We start from the raw sequence: 18,536 nt of genomic DNA on the forward strand, positions 1-18,536 counted from the left end.
CCTAGAATATTCCATAACGTTCTAAAGTTATTACAGATCTTCATAGAATATATTAGAACGTCCTAGAATGTTTCAAAACGTTCCAAAGTTATTACAGATCGTCCTAGAATATAGCAAAACGTTCTAGAATATTTCAAAACGTTCTAAAATTGTTTAAGAACATTCTAAAATATCTTATAACGTCCTAGAATGTTTCAAAAAACGTTCCAAAGTTATTCAGATCGTCCTAGAATATAGCCAAACGTCCTAGAATGTTTCAAAACGTTCCAAAGTTATTACAGATCGTCCTAAAATATAATATAACGTCCCAGAATATTTTAAAACGATCTAAAATTGTTTCAGAACATTCTAGAATATTTTATAACGTCCTAGAATATTTCAAAACGTTCTAAAATTGTTTTAGAACATTCTAAAATAACTTATAACGTCCTAGAATGTTTCAAAACGTTCCATAGTTATTACAGATCGTCCTAGAATATAGCAAAACGTTCTAGAATACAGCAAAACAATCTAGAATATAGCAAAACGTTCTAGAATACAGCAAAACGTTCTGAAATACAGCAAATGGATCTAGAATATTTCAAAACGTTCTAAAGTTATTATAGATTTTCCTAGAATATATTAAAACGTCTTAGAATGCTTCAAAACGTTCCTAAGTTATTACAGATCGTCCTAAAATATAATAAAACGTGCTAGAATATTTTAAAACGATCTAAAATTGTTTTAGAACGTTCTAGAATATTTTATAACGTCCCAGAATATTCCATAACGTTCTAAAGTTATTACAGATCGTCCTAGAATAAAGCAAAACGTCTTAGAATATTTCAAAACATTTTAACATTATTATAGAACGTCCTAGAATAATTTATGGAATCATAGAATATATTGAAATGTCTTAAAATGTTTCGAGAAGTTCTAGAATCGTTTTAGAACGTTCCAGAATATTTTATAGCATGTTAGAATATTCCAAAACGTTCCAAAGTTATCACAGATCGTCCTAGAATAAAGTATAACCTCTTAGAATATTTTAAAACGTTCTAAAACTGTTTTAGTACGTCCTAGAATATTTTATAACCTCATATAATATAATGAACGGTCTAAAATAAAACGAATCGGAGATTTTTAACATATTTAATCAAAAAAATTCGATTGTGAACAATATTCATTTAGTTCCACCTCTATTTGTCTTTCGAAACTTCCGTTTTGGCTCTTTGATGTCTTACTTGGGGTACAAGTAAATTTTGCATATTCGAAGCAGGCGTTTCGAATACCAGATACACAAGAAACCCGAAGAAAAACGAGATTGTGGCGTCCCCTATGAACGATTTTAGCTAAAACAATAATAATTTAAGATAAAATCGGTAGGAATCTGTACTACGTTTCGGAAATCGTCGGCTAGATGACGCTCTGATCGTTAATGAACGTTTTCCGAGCTATAGTACAGGATCGGCTTAAGAAATCTTACCAATACGTAATCTGATATGTATAAAGGTTTAGTAGTAACTGCAGTTCTATGGAAAACTATACCGTAATGAACTATATATGTACTGTAAGTCAATTTTCCTAGCAGTACCGCCGGTTTCCATTCGCATATTTTTTTTATCAAACCTAAAAATTCATCAAAAAAATTCTAATAATCCTTTTTTTTTTTTAAAAAATTACCTCCGAGTCCTTTCGATATTCCGAACACCCCTATACCTATACCGAGAGCGTAAATCGGTTTTAATATACCGCTCAAAAGGGCGTTAGTCAATCTTGAAAAATGATACGACGAAATTCCTAAAACCAGTACTGGTAAACCGAAAAACGACGTAAACCACAAAAATTCCGTCACCTTAAATAATTAAAACGTTAAAACCGCCATCTACACTTCGAAGTACGAACTAAATACTTTACCATATATAGAGATGGGAACTTATAGTAACGCAATCAGTTCCAAAGTAACGGTTCGATATGGAAGGTAATCTACTCACCGTTTTCGATGGGATTTCGACGTTTTTTAAATGTAAATAGGCGTAACCGCAAGTTAATCCTAACATATAAGTCGCCATGTTGCAATACGTGGACGAATACATCGCGTTAAATTTGAACGATCTGAAGTTATCCATTTTCGAATTTCTGTAATTATAAAGACACGTGAAAAAATGTGGGAAATATTGAAAAAAAAAATGATACTCACTCGGGGTTAATACGAAAAATAAAATCTAAATCGTAAACGTATGTTACAATAGAGGGTATTAGTAACCCTAATATGAAAAAATACCCTAAGTAATATTTGACGTTTTTTCTATATATCCAAGCCACTCCCATTATGGATAACGATAAAACGTACAGTTGCGTATCGGCCGCTAGATACCAGGTGGTAAAAAAACACTAAAAAAAATTTTTCTTTTCAAAAAAATTCACCCCCGCATAATTTTTAACTTACACTTTCGTGGTAATTGTGATGATTGTGGATGAATGATAAAGTCGACCACCAGTTTTTTCTGCATCTGATGTATTCGGCGTCTGCGTATGCATCTTTGAAAGGGCCTTTGAATATGTTCAATATCCATATTGTACCCCCCATACCTATCATTACGATTATTAATGGTACTAATCTAAAATTGTTGAATTTCATCAATATTTTTGTTTTAACGTCGTATTATTTATAAAAAAATATGGTTTTATTGGAATTTTTTAAAAAATAGGACTAAAAATGGCCGACAATCATAAGTCAGTACAAACAGTTGTTTAGTTATTCGATAGATGTCGTTTGTAGTACGAGATCGAAATATATATGAAAAATATGATTTTTTCGTAATTAAAAATGGAAAGAATTATTTTAAATGATCATATTATTTATTTTTATAAGGAAATTGATATGATACATTGGATTATTTAACTTATTGAGGTTAGAATTTATTAATAATGTTATACAAGGACTAAAAATGGCAGAGTTTCTCTTTAAAACGTTTAAAATAATAGAAAAATATTCAAATCATTTAATTATTCAAAATAAATCAAAGGATTTCATTCAATAAATTCGATTTTTCGACTTATTTCACTTAAAATACGTAAATAAAATTATAGACGGACTAAAAATGGCCGACAATCATAAGTCAGTACAAACAGTTGTTTAGTTATTCGATAGATGTCGTTTGTAGTACGAGATCGAAATATATATGAAAAATATGATTTTTTCGTAATTACAAAGGGAAAGAATTATTTTAAATGATCATATTATTTATTTTTATAAGGAAATTGATATGATACATTGGATTATTTAGCTTATTGAGGGTTGAATTTATTAATAATGTTATACAAGGACTAAAAATGGCAGAGTTTTTCTTTAAAACGTTTAAAATAATAGAAAAATATTCAAATCATTAAATTATTCAAAATAAATCAAAGGATTTCATTCAATAAATTCGATTTTTCTACTTATTTCACTTAAAATTCGTCAATAAAATTATAGACGGACTAAAAATGGCCTACAATCATCAGTCAGTACAAACAGTTGTTTAGTTATTCGATAGATGTCGTTTGTAGTACGAGATCGAAATATATAACAAAAATATGATTTTTTCGTAATTACAAAGGGAAAGAATTATTTTAAATGATCATATTATTTATTTTTATAAGGAAATTGATATGATACATTGGATTATTTAGCTTATTGAGGGTTGAATTTATTAATAATGTTATACAAGGACTAAAAATGGCAGAGTTTCTCTTTAAAACGTTTAAAATAATAGAAAAATATTCAAATCATTTAATTATTCAAAATAAATCAAAGGATTTCATTCAATAAATTCGATTTTTCGACTTATTTCACTTAAAATACGTAAATAAAATTATAGACGGACTAGAAATGGCCGACTATTTTATCTATGAAAGGTTTATAGTTGATTATTACTTCAGTAGATGTCGCTAGTAATACGTAAATGAAATAAATACAACAAAAACACCTTTTTAAACATTTTAAAAGAAAAAAAAATTATTTCATTCTATATTAATATTGAAAAAATGGAGGAAATGGTAGAAAAAATTCGATTTTCGAACGTTTTTACGTTGAAATTCACTAATGAGAGGACTTAAAATGGCCGACTTCCTTTTTATAATATTTCAAGTATTAAAAAATAATTGAAATAAAGACAATATACAAAAAATGTAAAATTTGACTCAAGATTTTCGATTTTTCGATGTTTTTGTATTAAATTAAATTCATCAGAAAGTCATACAGGGACTAAAAATGGCTGAATATTATTCAACGCAATTAGTTCATTAATGCTAATACAGATGTCGTTGGTGATACTAGCTCGTAATAAATACGAAAAATATCATATTTTAACGATTTAAATTAAATGAAAATATATTAATATCAATCTATTTTCCATAAAAACAAAGTATTTGATCAAATAAATTCGATATTTCAGATTTTTTAGGTTAAAATTCATAAATACACTTACGTAAGGACTAAAAATGGCCGAATATTTTACCAAAACACTTCAATCAATTAACCTTTTTGAATCGATAGATGTCGCGCGGAAAATTTATGCAAAATTACCTTAAATATCTATTAAAGAAAGACAGATAGATGATTCTCGGTTTGTGCCCGTCGTTTTCTCTGTTCTGCACGATTTGGAAAAAGTGATAAGACATCAGGAAAGCGGAAAATAGAAAAAAAGTTTGCACTAGATATACTAGAAGATTACGTATACCGTGTCGAACGGTATTATCCGGAATCTAAAAAAAAAATTCTAAAATATGTTTCCGTAATTTTTTTTTCCAATTTTTTTTACGTTTTCGATGTAATCCGTGTTGTCCACATAACCTCCAATGTAACTGGAAAAAGTATGACAGAATATGATCAACAACATATTGTAGAATCTGATCCCTTGGATGCTTTTCAGTTTTTGAAAATCTTCGCTGGAGGGGATGTTTTTGAATTTCTTAAAATTTCTCACCAAAGAAAATTGTCGCAGATAAGTACCTATAACAATATTAAATTGACGATTTTTTTTTTATTATACGATAAGTCTACTCACCGAAATTGTGACTCAGAATTGAGGTTTCTTCATTCTTCGCATCCCAATAGGTCGCTATGAGTATGTAAATGACATATGACGTGCAGAATAACCTAAAAATACGCGAAACTACCGAATAAATGACATATAAAGGAAATATAACCTCAAAATGAATGAATAAATCGAGTATATGACGTATGAAATAAACTAAAAATACGTCAATCAAATGATTAATTGATGTATGACGTATGGAATAACCTAAAAACACGTGAAACAACCGAGTAAACGACATATAAAGAGAATATAACCTAAAAATGAATAAATAAATCTAGTAAATGACGTATGACGTAGAGGATAACCTAAAAACACGTGAATAAACCAAGTAAATGACATATAGAGGAAATATAACCTCAAAATGGATGAATAAATCGATTATATGACGTATGACGTATGAAATAACCTAAAAACACGTGAAACAACCGAGTTAATGACATATAAAAAGAATATAACCTAAAAATGAATGAATAAATCTAGTAAATGATGTATGACGTAGAGGATAACCTAAAAACACGTGAATAAACCAAGTAAATGACATATAAAGGAAATATAACCTCAAAATGAATTAACAAATCGTGTATATGACGTACGACGTATGAAATAACCTAAAAATACGTGAATCAAACGAGTAAATGACATATATAGTAGTATAACCTAAAAATGAATAAACAAATCGAGTGTACGACATTTGACATTGACAAAACCTAAATATAAATAATAAAATGTGTAGAATTAATAATATAAATGACATATGACGTATATAATAAGTTAAAAATACGTGATTCAACCTAGTAAATGACGTATGACGAATAGAATCGTCTGAAATGAAAAAAATTCGTCATATAAATGACATAATACATGAAGACAACCTAAAAATTATGGTATATAAGTGACTATAAATGACAAATGACGTATAAAATAACCTCAAACGTGATGAATTTATAGCATAAATGATTGATGACATAAAGATAACCTCAAATTATTTTATATAAATGACAAACAACGTAAATATATGTAATAAATGACATAAGACGTATAAAATAACCTCAAATGTGATTAATTTATAGCATAAATGACGTATGACATTAAGATAACCTAAAATTACGATATCCGAATGACAAATGAAGTAGATACGCGCAGTAAATGACATGTGACGTATAGAATAACCTCAAATGTGATTAATTTATAGCATAAATGACGTACGACATAAAGATAACCTAAAATTATTGTATATAAATGACAAACAACGTAAATATATGTAATAAATGACATATGACGTATAAAATAACCTCAAATGTGATGAATTAATAGCATAAATGACGTATAACATTAAACTAACCTAAAATTATTATATCCAAATGACAAATGAAGTAGGTACGCATAGTAAATGACATTTGACATATAGAATAACCTCAAAAGGGAAGAGTTTATAGCATAAATGACGTATGACGTGAGTAATTGACATTAGATATGGAAAATGCAATGACGTAACGATTCATACTCACAACCACAACCAATCGAATAGATCCGCTTGATTCACGTCACTAACATAACCACAATTTAATCGTTTAATGACGGCGTTGAGTCCGAAATTTTTAAAATTTTCACGATAACGCTCGGAAATGGTTCGTTCCAGCCCGATTTCCGTTCGATTCGTACATACAGCGTGGAATAATTCATCGTGATTATAAGCTTGATCGTTATCGATTGAATGCTGAAAGGATAATCGATTTTTTAATATCAAAATGGCGCCGTCGATAGGATTAAAACTAACCTGTATCAATTTCCAATAACGAGACGTATTTTCACCCGTAGGTTTCAAATTAATTGTCGTTTTACAAAAAATTTTACCTTCCGATTGACATTTTTCGTAATTGTCGATGAAAAAAATTGACGGTAGCTCTTTATAAATGTCTGAAATTTTTATTTTTAAATAAATATTTTTAACAGTGTACTTCGTATTTAGATTTAATTCGGGAATTTTTTAGAATTATTCCGCTTATGAATCACGTTATTGTGTGTAATAAAAAAAAACTGAACGACCTCGAAGTTTTTTACGAAAATCTAATTTGAAAAAAAAAAAATGATTTATGCACGTTTTAACGTTGATTTATTAGAAAGTACTTACTGCAATTTCCAAAGCACAAAACTGTATTAAACACTATAAAAATTTTGATCATTTTCATTGGAAAAAACTAATCAAAATGTCGTCCAAACTGATATAACGTTTTTCAGGACACTAAATTTACGTAATGGATTTACCGACTTATTATTTATAATATTTATAAACAATGTTATTTTATTTTTATTTAATGATTGTTTTATTTTTTTTTTTTTAAGAAGTACAATAAAATATTATACTGTTTTTAGTTTATAACAAAGGACGTCACTTATTTCGCTAGAACCAGTCAGCTTCACAAAAAGAACAAAAAACTTTTTGTTTTCTATCTTATTCAACCCCACTCTTTATTAAAAACGAGATTAACCAATTTAATAGCGTTTTTTTGTTATTTCCAATAATAATAATAATTTTTTTTTATAACGAACACGTTTGTTCTGGAAAAATTTTTATACGGGGTTTGGTTATAAATTATACGGATACGAAATATTAAAAACTTTGTATATAAGACTGTATATGAATATATATATATATATATAAAAACAATATTCAAATGATTAAAATGTTCGAAAATTTTTATTATACAAATCCTATTTACGAGGGGATTAAGAATTCTATTAAAAATAACACTTTTTGGACAAAAAATGGCTACCGATTACTGAAATCTAGTATTATAGTTTCACAACTTGTTAAATAGATGTCCCTGGTAGTAGAAATCAAAAATAAATACTGATAATCAAATTTTTTATCAACTTCATACTTTCTATCGATATTAAAAATTAGTATCATCAATTTTAATTGAGAAATCTCGAGCGGATTTGATAAGCGGACTGAAAATGGCCGACGATTATTGAAATCTAATTTTATAGTTTCAAAACTCACTTAATAGATGTCATAGGTAGTGGAAACTGGCAACAAATTACGAATAAATTGATATTTGAATGATTTTTTGATTAATATCGATGTATTATTGAGAAAAACGTGTCGTATAATCAGTAAAATCAATAAATTCCTTGTTTATGTCAAATTTACTCGAAAAATATGAAATATATCAAAACGGATAAAAAATGGCTGTTAGTAATATACATTCAAAACAATTACGTTTACCCAAGTCGTTAAATTAGAAAAAATGATAAAACGATAAATTTTATTAAAGAATTTCAGTAATATCATTAAAACGGACTAAAAATGGCCGACGATTATTGAAATTTAGTTTTATAGTTCTAGAACTAGTTTAATAGATGTCGCAGGTAGTAGCAACTCACAACAAATATGAATAGTTTGATATTTGATTGATTTTATACTCAATATCGATTTATTATTCGAAAAAAGAGTCGTAAAATCTAAAAAATGCATTGTTTATGTTGAATTTGTTCAAAAGAAATTTGAATTATATCAACGAAACGGACTCAAAATGGCAAATTCAAAATAATCACGTTTTCATTAATTTTATCTTTCATATCGATGTATTGTCGAAAAAAACAAGTCGTTGAATCATAAAAATTAATAAAATCCTTTTTAATGTCAAATTTACTCGAAAAATATGGAATATATCATCAAGATGGACAATAAATTGCTGTTAGTAATATACTTTCAAAATAATTACGTTTTCATTAATTTTATCTTTTTTGTCCATGTATAATTGAGATAACCAAGTCGTACAATCAGGAAAAATGATAAACTTATTATTTATTTTAATGTTTATCAAGAAATTTCAGTAATAACACCAAAACGGACTAAACATGGCCGACGATTAGTGAAATCTAGTGTTATAGTTTCAAAAATCACTCAATAGATGTAGCAGGTAATGGAAACTCAAAACAACTACAAATAATTTGATATTTGAATGATTATATGCTGAATATTGACGTATCATTCGGAAAAATAAGTCGTAAAATCAAAATAAATTAATAAGTTAATCATTTATGCGGAATTCTTCAAAAATATATATGAATTATATCGTCGAAGCGGATTAAAAATGGCTGTTGATAATACAAATTCAAAATAATTACGTTTTCGTTATTTTTATCTTTCATATTGATATATTATTGAGAAAAACAAGTGGTAGAATGAAAAAAAAATTGATAAAATTCTTGCTTATGTCAAGAAATATGAATTATATCATCAAAAATGGGCTATAAATGGCTGTTGGTCATACAAATTTAAAATGATCACGTTTTTTATCAATTTTATCTTTTGTATCAACGTATAATTGAGAAAGTAGATAGAAGAATAAAAAAAATTGTAAAACTCATTATTTATATTGAGTTTTATAAGAAAATATGAATGTTTCCATAAAAACGGACTGAAAATGGCCGCCAATATCAATAATCTAGTGTAATTACTTAACAACAAGATGTCGCTGCTACTACAAACTTCAAATACATTTTAATAAGAAAAAAATCGCGTAGTATTCATGAAAAAATATCTACTGATCAAATAAATATAATGAATTAATTCTAATTTAAAATATATTAGTTATTTTACACCACCTCTAACTTAAATTTAATTAATATCAACATACCAATTAACGACTCATCTTTATTATCTATAAATACAAATCAGCGGTTAATTATAGTTCTACAATAAAATAATCAACTAAGTTAATTTATGATTCATAATGATTTTTTATACGGTCGATTGTATTCGGTAGAAGTGGCAAGTCATTGCGCACGTCCTTCTCTACTTAAATCCAAACTCACAGACAACCCTTTATCGTTCCGTCTCTTTCTAACGCTCGATTACTAGCACTCGTATTCGGTGAGGTATTTCCGGTAAACGTTTTTAACGAAGTGGGCGATGCTCAGTTATACGCGGGCGACATTACAGTGTTGTAGTGTTTGGAATCTCGCAGATCGACCTTTGGAACTTTTCCAAAACGCCATGGAAGAGCAACAGGTGATTTTGACATTAAATAACGACGTGGAAGCGTCCGTCATCGTTCAAAACGCCAAAGTTATAGTGGCAAGAGAGAACGGTAATATTTTTGTTGTTTTTTTTTGTCCCTCGGTTTATAAATTTACATGAGGTTAGTGAATGCAACGTTGTGTCAATTCTACTTGTTATTGTCGATAAGATTATTTTTGTTTGGTTCTTCGTAATTGCTGTTTGTTGTTTTTATGGAACTGTTATTTAAAGGACAGGACCGTATCCAGGTCACAATGTTTCGTAAACCGAAAATTGAATACGGAAACTGATATTACTTATTTGTTTTTTATGTATTGAAGACGGATCTGTCGTGTTATGACTTTGTAGAATTTAATTATAGAATTATTTTTATATAAAATATTTGTTTATTAGTTTCTATAATAATGCAGACATTGCCTAAATTTTCTACAGTCGTTTACCTTGAAATAAATAGCATAAAATAACGACAATGTTATGTGGAATTCAATTATTTTTTTTTTCGTAAATGATATAATGACGTTGATGATTATCTTCGACTTTTTTTTGAAAATATTCGAATAGAAGCTTAAGGAGAATTTTGAAAAATATCGTGCTCCTCTAATTTTGGTCATATGAATCAAAATATGGGATATTTAATCTACTATTGTGAATATGTTAATATAGTAACAATTTTTCATTGAATTAATGAAATGTTCATGATATTATTACAGTTCTTTATCGAGATACATAACGTCAAAGATTTTTTTTTCTAATAATTGTGACAGTCATATAATTTTGCCCATATTTTCCAAAATAATAAAATCAGCGAATTATGCTGTGAACCAAAAGATTTGCAAACAATTCCTTAATAAATTGTCAAATTTTGAAATTTGTATTAGACTCGATTATTGAGATACAGGGAGTCAGTTTTTTTTCTAATAATTTTGATAGTCCTCTAATTTTGCCCATATTTTCGAAAATAATAAACATAGCTAATTATGCTGTAAACCAATGGATTTACAAATAATTCCTTAATAAACTGTCAAATTTTGAAATTTGTATTAGACTCGATTATTGAGATACAGGGAGCCAAAGTTTTTTTTCTGATAATTTTATAGTCCTCTAATTTTGCCCATATTTTCGAAAATAATAAACATAGCTAATTATGCTGTGAACCAATGGATTTACAAATAATTCCTTAATAAACTGTCAAATTTTGAAATTTGTATTAGACTCGATTATTGAGATACAGGGAGCCAAAGTTTTTTTTCTGATAATTTTATAGTCCTCTAATTTTGCCCATATTTTCGAAAATAATAAACATAGCGAATTATGCTGTGAACCAATGGATTTACAAATAATTCCTTAATAAACTCTCAAATTTTGAAATTTGTATTAAACTCGATTATTGAGATACAGGGAGCCAAAGTTTTTTTTTCTGATAATTTTGATAGTCCTCTAATTTTGCCAATATTTTCGAAAGTAATAAACTTAGCGAATTATGCTATGCACCAAAAGATTGACAAACAATTCCTTAATAAACTGTCAAATTCTAAAATTTGTATTAGACTCGATTATTGAGATACAGGGCGTCAAAGTTTTTGTAATACTTAATATTTTCAAAAATGCTACGGTTCACAATTTTACTCATATTATTAAAAATGAAAAAGATAGCAATTTATGATCTGAAGGAATGAATAAAGGAACGATTTCTCATTAAACAGGGAAATTTTCATATATTTCTCTCACAGCATTACTGAGATACAGGACGTCAAAGTTTTTTAAAAAAATAATTTTCATTTGTCTCTAATGTGGCTTATTTTTTCAAAATAATAAACGTAGCGATTTATACTCTAAATTATCAGATTCGTGTACAATTTCATAATAAACTATTAAAGTTTCATTTCATTATTCCAGTCGACTACTGAGATACAGAGCGTCAAAGTTACCTAATATAATCTAGCAATTATATATTATTTTACTCATACCTTTCAAACTATTGAATATAGAGCCTCGTACTCTAGTTCAATTAAAATAAAAAATAAATTTTTTAATGACCATTCAAAAATTTAATTAGTTTCTTTAACTAATTACGGAGATACAGGACTTTAAAGTCAACTTAATTATTACAACTCTCAACAATTTCCCGTTCCCGAATTTTGCTCATAACTTTGAAACTATCAAACATAGAGCCTCATATTTTAGCTCAATCGATAGAAAAGCGATTCCATAACAACTGTTGAAATTTTCAAATTGTTCCTTGCACTAACCATTGAGATACAGGACTTTAAAGTTGCTTAAGTTTTTTTTTTAACATCAACATTTCCCAACAACGTTTCGTTCTCTACTTTTGCTCATATCTTTCAAACTATCAAAGATAGAGCCTCATATTCTAGCTTAATTGAAAGAAGAGCAATTTTTTAATAACGATTCAAAATTTTAAATAGTTCCTTCAACAAATTACTGAGATACAGGACTTTAAAGTCAACTTAATTATAACAACTCTCAACAATTTCCCGTTCCCGAATTTTGCTCATAACTTTGAAACTATCGAACATAAAGCCTCATATTTTAGCTCAACCGATAGAAAAGCGATTCCATAATAACTGTCGAAATTTTCAAATTGTTCCTTGCACTAACCATTGAGATACAGGACTTTAAAGTTGCTTAAGTTTTTTTTTTAACATCAACATTTCCCAACAACGTTTCGTTCTCTACTTTTGCTCATATCTTTCAAACTATCAAAGATAGAGCCTCATATTCTAGCTTAATTGAAAGAAGAGCAATTTTTTAATAACGATTCAAAATTTTAAATAGTTCCTTCAACAAATTACTGAGATACAGGACTTTAAAGTCAACTTAATTATAACAACTCTCAACAATTTCCCGTTCCCGAATTTTGCTCATAACTTTGAAACTATCGAACATAAAGCCTCATATTTTAGCTCAACCGATAGAAAAGCGATTCCATAATAACTGTCGAAATTTTCAAATTGTTCCTTGCACTAACCATTGAGATACAGGACTTTAAAGTTGCTTAAGTTTTTTTTTTAACATCAACATTTCCCAACAACGTTTCGTTCTCTACTTTTGCTCATATCTTTCGAACTATAAAAGATAGAGCCTCATACTCTAACTCTATCGATTCAGTACTAATTCTACTATAGATCGTCACATTTTCACATTTATTCGGTTATCGATTCATGATATACAGGGCTTCAAAGTTTACTACTACCTTTCCCATTCCCTAGTAGTGTGTTTTGTAATCGGTTAGTTTAGGAAGGTAATTAAATGTAAAAAATATGAGAAAATACATCGTAGAACATAATAATAGATAATTAAAGTTATTATACAGACAGTACTAATAATAAAAATTCAATTAAAATATCATGTTACCTTGACTAAATTTTCTGTTGTACGAATCGACCTTGAATCAACGAAATTTTCTTACCGGTCTGATTTACATCCAATTTGTATATGAAAAAACTTGATAATAGGATGAGGACATCCTGTATACTAACTTTTAATGCTAGAAAAAACAAGAATTATAAATGGATATCGTGTTTTTCGACGCCGAAGGTCACCGGGTATTTAGAAAAAAAAAACGAGTCGGTTTTTGTTAATGTATTGATACAGTATGTCCCAAAATAAAGTCTAAATAGTATATATTTCCGATCAACTTGAAGATACAGCTGAAAATTTTATTTTTATATGTCTCGGAACACTATTTGATTAATTTTTAATATTTCAAATTCGATTCAATGAATTGGATGTTATTAATAATTATATTTACGTACTGTATAGGTTATGTTATCGTCTATTCATGCAACGAACTAATGATTATTGTTTTCTAATGATATATTATAAACATACAATTCCTTTTATGATAAAATTATATTTATATTCATGAAAATAATTGATTATTATAAAATACGTTCGTTGAAACGTTTTTGGGAATAGAAAAAATAGTTTTGTACTTTTTTTTTATTGAGAAAACTTGATTGAGATGATAAAAGTCTTCTGCTGTTGAGGCACTGTGGTATCGAAACCGGTACATAAGTTATAAGTTGTTTTTTTTTAATATAACAAAAGGAATTTGATTAATTTTTAATTTTACTCGTATATATATAATCTAGAGACCGTTAGTTGAAATTTATCGTTTCAGGAATAATTCCTTGATAAATTGTCAAATTTTGACGTTTCTACTATACTTTATTACCGATATACAGGGCGTTATCATGGATTTCGTTTTTTGGTATTATTTGAAATTTTAGAAGATTTTATGAGGCTCTAATTTGACTCATATTTTTTTAATGATGCTTATAGCGATTTGTGCTGTAAATTAGTAGATTCAGGAACAATTTTTTATTGAACTATCAAATTTTCATATTATTATTATTGTAGTTTAGTGAGATATAGGGCGTCAAAGTTTTTTTTATAATAATTGTAATAATTTTATAATTTGGGGTATATTTTACAAAATAATAAATGTAACGATTTATACTCCAAATCATTGGATGTAGGATCAATTTATCAATAAATTCTTCAATTTTCATGTTTTTGTTGGGTTAGATTACCGAGATACAGGGCTTCAAAGTTTTTGTTTTGAATAATTTTGATGTACCTTTAATTTAGCTCATATTTTTCAAAATAAGAAACGTGGCGATTCATTCTCTTAATTACTAGATTCAGGATCAATTTATCAATGAAACCTCCAATTTTCATGTTTTTGTTGTGTTAGATTACCGAGATACAGGGCTTCAAAGTTTTTGTTTTGAATAATTTTGATGTACCTTTAATTTGGCTCATATTTTTCAAAATAAGAAACGTGGCGATTCATTCTCTTAATTACTAGATTCAGGATCAATTTATCAATGAAACCTCCAATTTTCATGTTTTTGTTGTGTTAGATTACCGAGATACAGGGCTTCAAAGTTTTTGTTTTGAATAATTTTTATGTGCCTTTAATTTGGCTCATATTTTTCAAAATAAGAAACGTGGCGATTCATTCTCTTAATTACTAGATTCAGGATCAATTTATCAATGAAACCTCCAATTTTCATGTTTTTGTTGTGTTAGATTACCGAGATACAGGGCTTCAAAGTTTTTGTTTTGAATAATTTTGATATACCTTTAATTTGGCTCATATTTTTCAAAATAAGAAACGTGGCGATTCATTCTCTTAATTACTAGATTCAGGATCAATTTATCAATGAAACCTCCAATTTTCATGTTTTTGTTGTGTTAGATTACCGAGATACAGGGCTTCAAAGTTTTTGTTTTGAATAATTTTGATGTACCTTTAATTTGGCTCATATTTTTCAAAATAAGAAACGTGGCGATTCATTCTCTTAATTACTAGATTCAGGATCAATTTATCAATGAAACCTCCAATTTTCATGTTTTTGTTGGGTTAGATTACCGAGATACAGGGCTTCAAAGTTTTTGTTTTGAATAATTTTGATGTACCTTTAATTTAGCTCATATTTTTCAAAATAAGAAACGTGGCGATTCATTCTCTTAATTACTAGATTCAGGATCAATTTATCAATGAAACCTCCAATTTTCATGTTTTTGTTGTGTTAGATTACCGAGATACAGGGCTTCAAAAGTTTTTGTTTTGAATAATTTTGATGTACCTTTAATTTGGCTCATATTTTTCAAAATAAGAAACGTGGCGATTCATTCTCTTAATCACTAGATTCAGGATCAATTTTTCAATGAAACCTCCAATTTTCATGTTTTTATTAGATTCGATCACCGAGATACAGGGCTTCAAAGTTTTTGTTTTGAATAATTTTTATGTGCCTCTAATTTGACTCATATTTCTCAAAATAATAAATTTAGCGGATTATACTCTAAATCATTAGATTCAGGATCAATTCTTCAATAAACTCTCCAATTTTCATGTTTTTGTTGGGTTAGATTACCGAGATACAGGGCTTTAAAGTTTTTGTTTTTATTAATTAGTACGTGCCTCTAATTTGGCTCATATTACTTAAAATAATAAACTTAGCGGATTATACTTTAAATCATTAGATTCAGGATCAATTCTTCAATAAACTCTCCAATTTTCATGTTTTTATTAGATTCGATAACCGAGATACGGGGCGTCAAACTTATTTTTTCTAATATATATCATAGTCCCCTAATTTTGCTGATATTTTTCAAAAAAATGAAAATATCGATTTTCGATTTATTCCAATAGATACAGGAACAATTCATCTATAATTCTTCGAAATTTGATGTTTCTATTACGTTCGATCACCGAGATACAGAGCGTCAAAGTTAACTATTCGCCGTTATCCAAATTTTTCTCACAAACTTTCCAACTTTAATCGTCCATAACTCAACAAATAAACCGATAACCGGCAAACATATAATCCCTAATAATAGTTTGTTGTCAAGGTTTATTTTCTAATTGATCAAATTCGGAATTTGTTTAAATAAAATCCATGTTATCGGTACATGATAATGAAATCTTAAACAAATTACTTCACTCCAGTCGACCCCCTACCACATCGGTTGTCATACAACTCGTCGTTCCATCTCGATTTCGAATTGTTTATTAGCCGTTCAGTGCTGTGCGTTTTTTTCTTCTTCTCATTTTGATGATGCGTTCAAATTATTATTCCCCGAGTCCTGGGGGACTCCTCCAGGGGTCCGATGGCGAGGTGGAAGCTCGAGATTACCTTCTAAGCAGCACTATACGTTTAGATGAAAATTATTTGAGCTACAATATCATCGGTAAGTGATTTGAAACCAAAAATTGTACTAGAACGATCTAAAAATACATAATAATCCTTAGGTTTTTAAAAAAATGATGCACGACCATTTTTAATTTATTAATAACGATGCAGTTTTGTTAAAAATTATCTGAAATGAAAGAGAATCTTTGTTGATGTTCTAGAAACGATTTACAAGAATTATTATTGCTCTGTGACGATCTAAATGTCGAGAAATGTTCTTTAAAATGTTGTAGGTTTGTTCTAGTACTATAGAAAATGTTCCAGAATTAACGAAAATGTTCTATAACAATGAATGTTCCTCTCGTTTGTTAATAAACAATCGAAAATGACTCTAGAGTATTAAAAAATGTACTAAACTTGATAAAGTTTGGTTTGAAATGTTCTAGACACAACGAGAATGTTCTAAAACAAACGAAAATTGTTCTAGAACAATAAACATCCTTTTTGGTTGTACATAAACCATTCACAATGAGTCTAAGATATTATAAAATGATATAGAATTTACTAAGCTCGATATAGTACACTTTAAAACGTTCCAAATACAACGAGAATGTTCTAAAACAAACGAAAATTGTTCTAGAACAATAAACATCCTTTTTGGTTGTACATAAACCATTCACAATGAGTCTAAGGTATTATAAAATGATATAGAATTTACTAAGCTCGATATAGTACACTTTAAAACGTTCCAAACACAACGAGAATGTTCTAAAACAAACGAAAATTGTTCTACGACAGTAAACATTCTTTTTCGTTGCAGATAAATCATCCATAATGACTGTAAACTATTCTAAAATGATGTAGAATGTACTAAAATTTGATATAGTTTGGTTTAAAACGTTCTAGACACAACGAGAATGTTTTAGAAGAAACGAAAATGTTCTATAACAATGATTGTTCCTCTTGGTTGTTTGTAAATAATCGAAAATGACTCTAGAGTATTTAAAAATGTACTGAACTTGATAAAGTTTGGTTTTAAACGTGCTTGACTCAACGAAAATGTTCTAAAGTAAACGAAAATTGTTCTAGGACAATAAACATTCTTTTTGGTTGCACAAAATTAATTCGTAATAACCCTAATCTATTCTTAATTGATTTAAAATGTACTAGACTCGATATAGTTTAGTTTAAAACGTTTTAGACGCAACGAGAATGTTCTAGAACAATCGAAATGTTCTAGGACACTAAACATCCTTTTTGGTTGTACAAAAACCATTCATAATGAGTCTAAGGTATTCTAGAATGATCTAGAATGTACTAAGCTCGATATAGTTTAGTTTAAAACGTTCTAGACACAACGAGAATGTTCCAAAACAAACGAAAATTGTTCTAGTACAATAAACATTCTTTTTGGTTGCACAGAAATCATCCATGATGAATTTAAACTATTCTAAAAAGATTTAGAATGTACTAAGCTTGATATAGTTTAGTTTGAAACATTTTAGACACAACGAGAATGTTCTAAAACAAACGAAAATGTTCTAAGACAATAAATGATTCTTTGTTTGTTCGAAATAATCAGAAATTCGAGAAATTTAGTTTCTTATTATCAGTATAACAATTTTGAAAAGTAATTATGAAGACTAGTCATCGAATTAACATATTTGAATAACGATAACGTGTTGTATACTATATTTAATCAACGTTATATATATATAAATATAATTGTACGTAAAAGCCAATCATTGCTGACAACTAATTAAAAATTATTTTATA

General features: G+C 28.2%; 2 protein-coding genes across 11 annotated transcripts in view; one reads left to right on the plus strand and one right to left on the minus strand.

Moving 5' to 3' along the window:
- Nucleotides 1-1,116: 1,116 nt before the first annotated feature.
- LOC130898791 (O-acyltransferase like protein-like) lies at nt 1,117-7,537 on the minus strand. The gene is made up of 12 exons (XM_057808306.1): nt 7,195-7,537; nt 6,841-6,980; nt 6,572-6,780; nt 5,031-5,122; nt 4,785-4,975; nt 4,550-4,728; nt 2,429-2,600; nt 2,180-2,373; nt 1,974-2,118; nt 1,663-1,834; nt 1,466-1,608; nt 1,117-1,331 (listed from the first exon to the last, which is right to left on the minus strand). Exons 1-12 carry the CDS (start codon nt 7,250-7,252, stop codon nt 1,179-1,181), a joined length of 1,848 nt encoding a protein of 615 aa, XP_057664289.1. The 5' UTR covers nt 7,253-7,537; the 3' UTR covers nt 1,117-1,178.
- A 1,418-nt stretch (nt 7,538-8,955) lies between these two features.
- LOC130898792 (transcription factor HNF-4 homolog) overlaps nt 8,956-18,536 on the plus strand; it is a 28,538-nt gene continuing 18,957 nt past the window's right edge. For 3 of the 10 annotated variants that reach the window (XM_057808310.1, XM_057808312.1, XM_057808315.1), the window contains exon 1: nt 9,994-10,162. In XM_057808310.1, the coding sequence (XP_057664293.1) occupies nt 10,069-10,162 (94 nt within the window). In that variant the 5' untranslated portion in view covers nt 9,994-10,068. Of the gene's footprint in view, nt 8,990-9,993; nt 10,214-16,560; nt 16,819-18,536 lie in introns of those variants that run through there. The other 7 variants (XM_057808307.1, XM_057808309.1, XM_057808322.1 and 4 more) reach the window with 6 other exon arrangements.

The sequence above is a fragment of the Diorhabda carinulata genome, chromosome 10 (assembly GCF_026250575.1).
Source record: "Diorhabda carinulata isolate Delta chromosome 10, icDioCari1.1, whole genome shotgun sequence".
In the NCBI taxonomy this organism is placed as follows: domain Eukaryota; kingdom Metazoa; phylum Arthropoda; class Insecta; order Coleoptera; family Chrysomelidae; genus Diorhabda; species Diorhabda carinulata.

What these genes read in the sequence shown, in the direction of transcription:
- LOC130898791 (XM_057808306.1), bottom strand. Translation starts at nt 7,252, where the DNA reads ATGAAAATGATCAAAATTTTTATAGTGTTTAATACAGTTTTGTGCTTT. An exon ending in TTTGTGCTTTGGAAATTGCA is followed by an intron (nt 6,981 to 7,194) that starts GTAAGTACTTTC and finishes TAAAAATTTCAG; the next exon opens with ACATTTATAAAGAGCTACCG. An exon ending in ATTTTTCGTATTAACCCCGA is followed by an intron (nt 2,119 to 2,179) that starts GTGAGTATCATT and finishes TTATAATTACAG; the next exon opens with AAATTCGAAAATGGATAACT.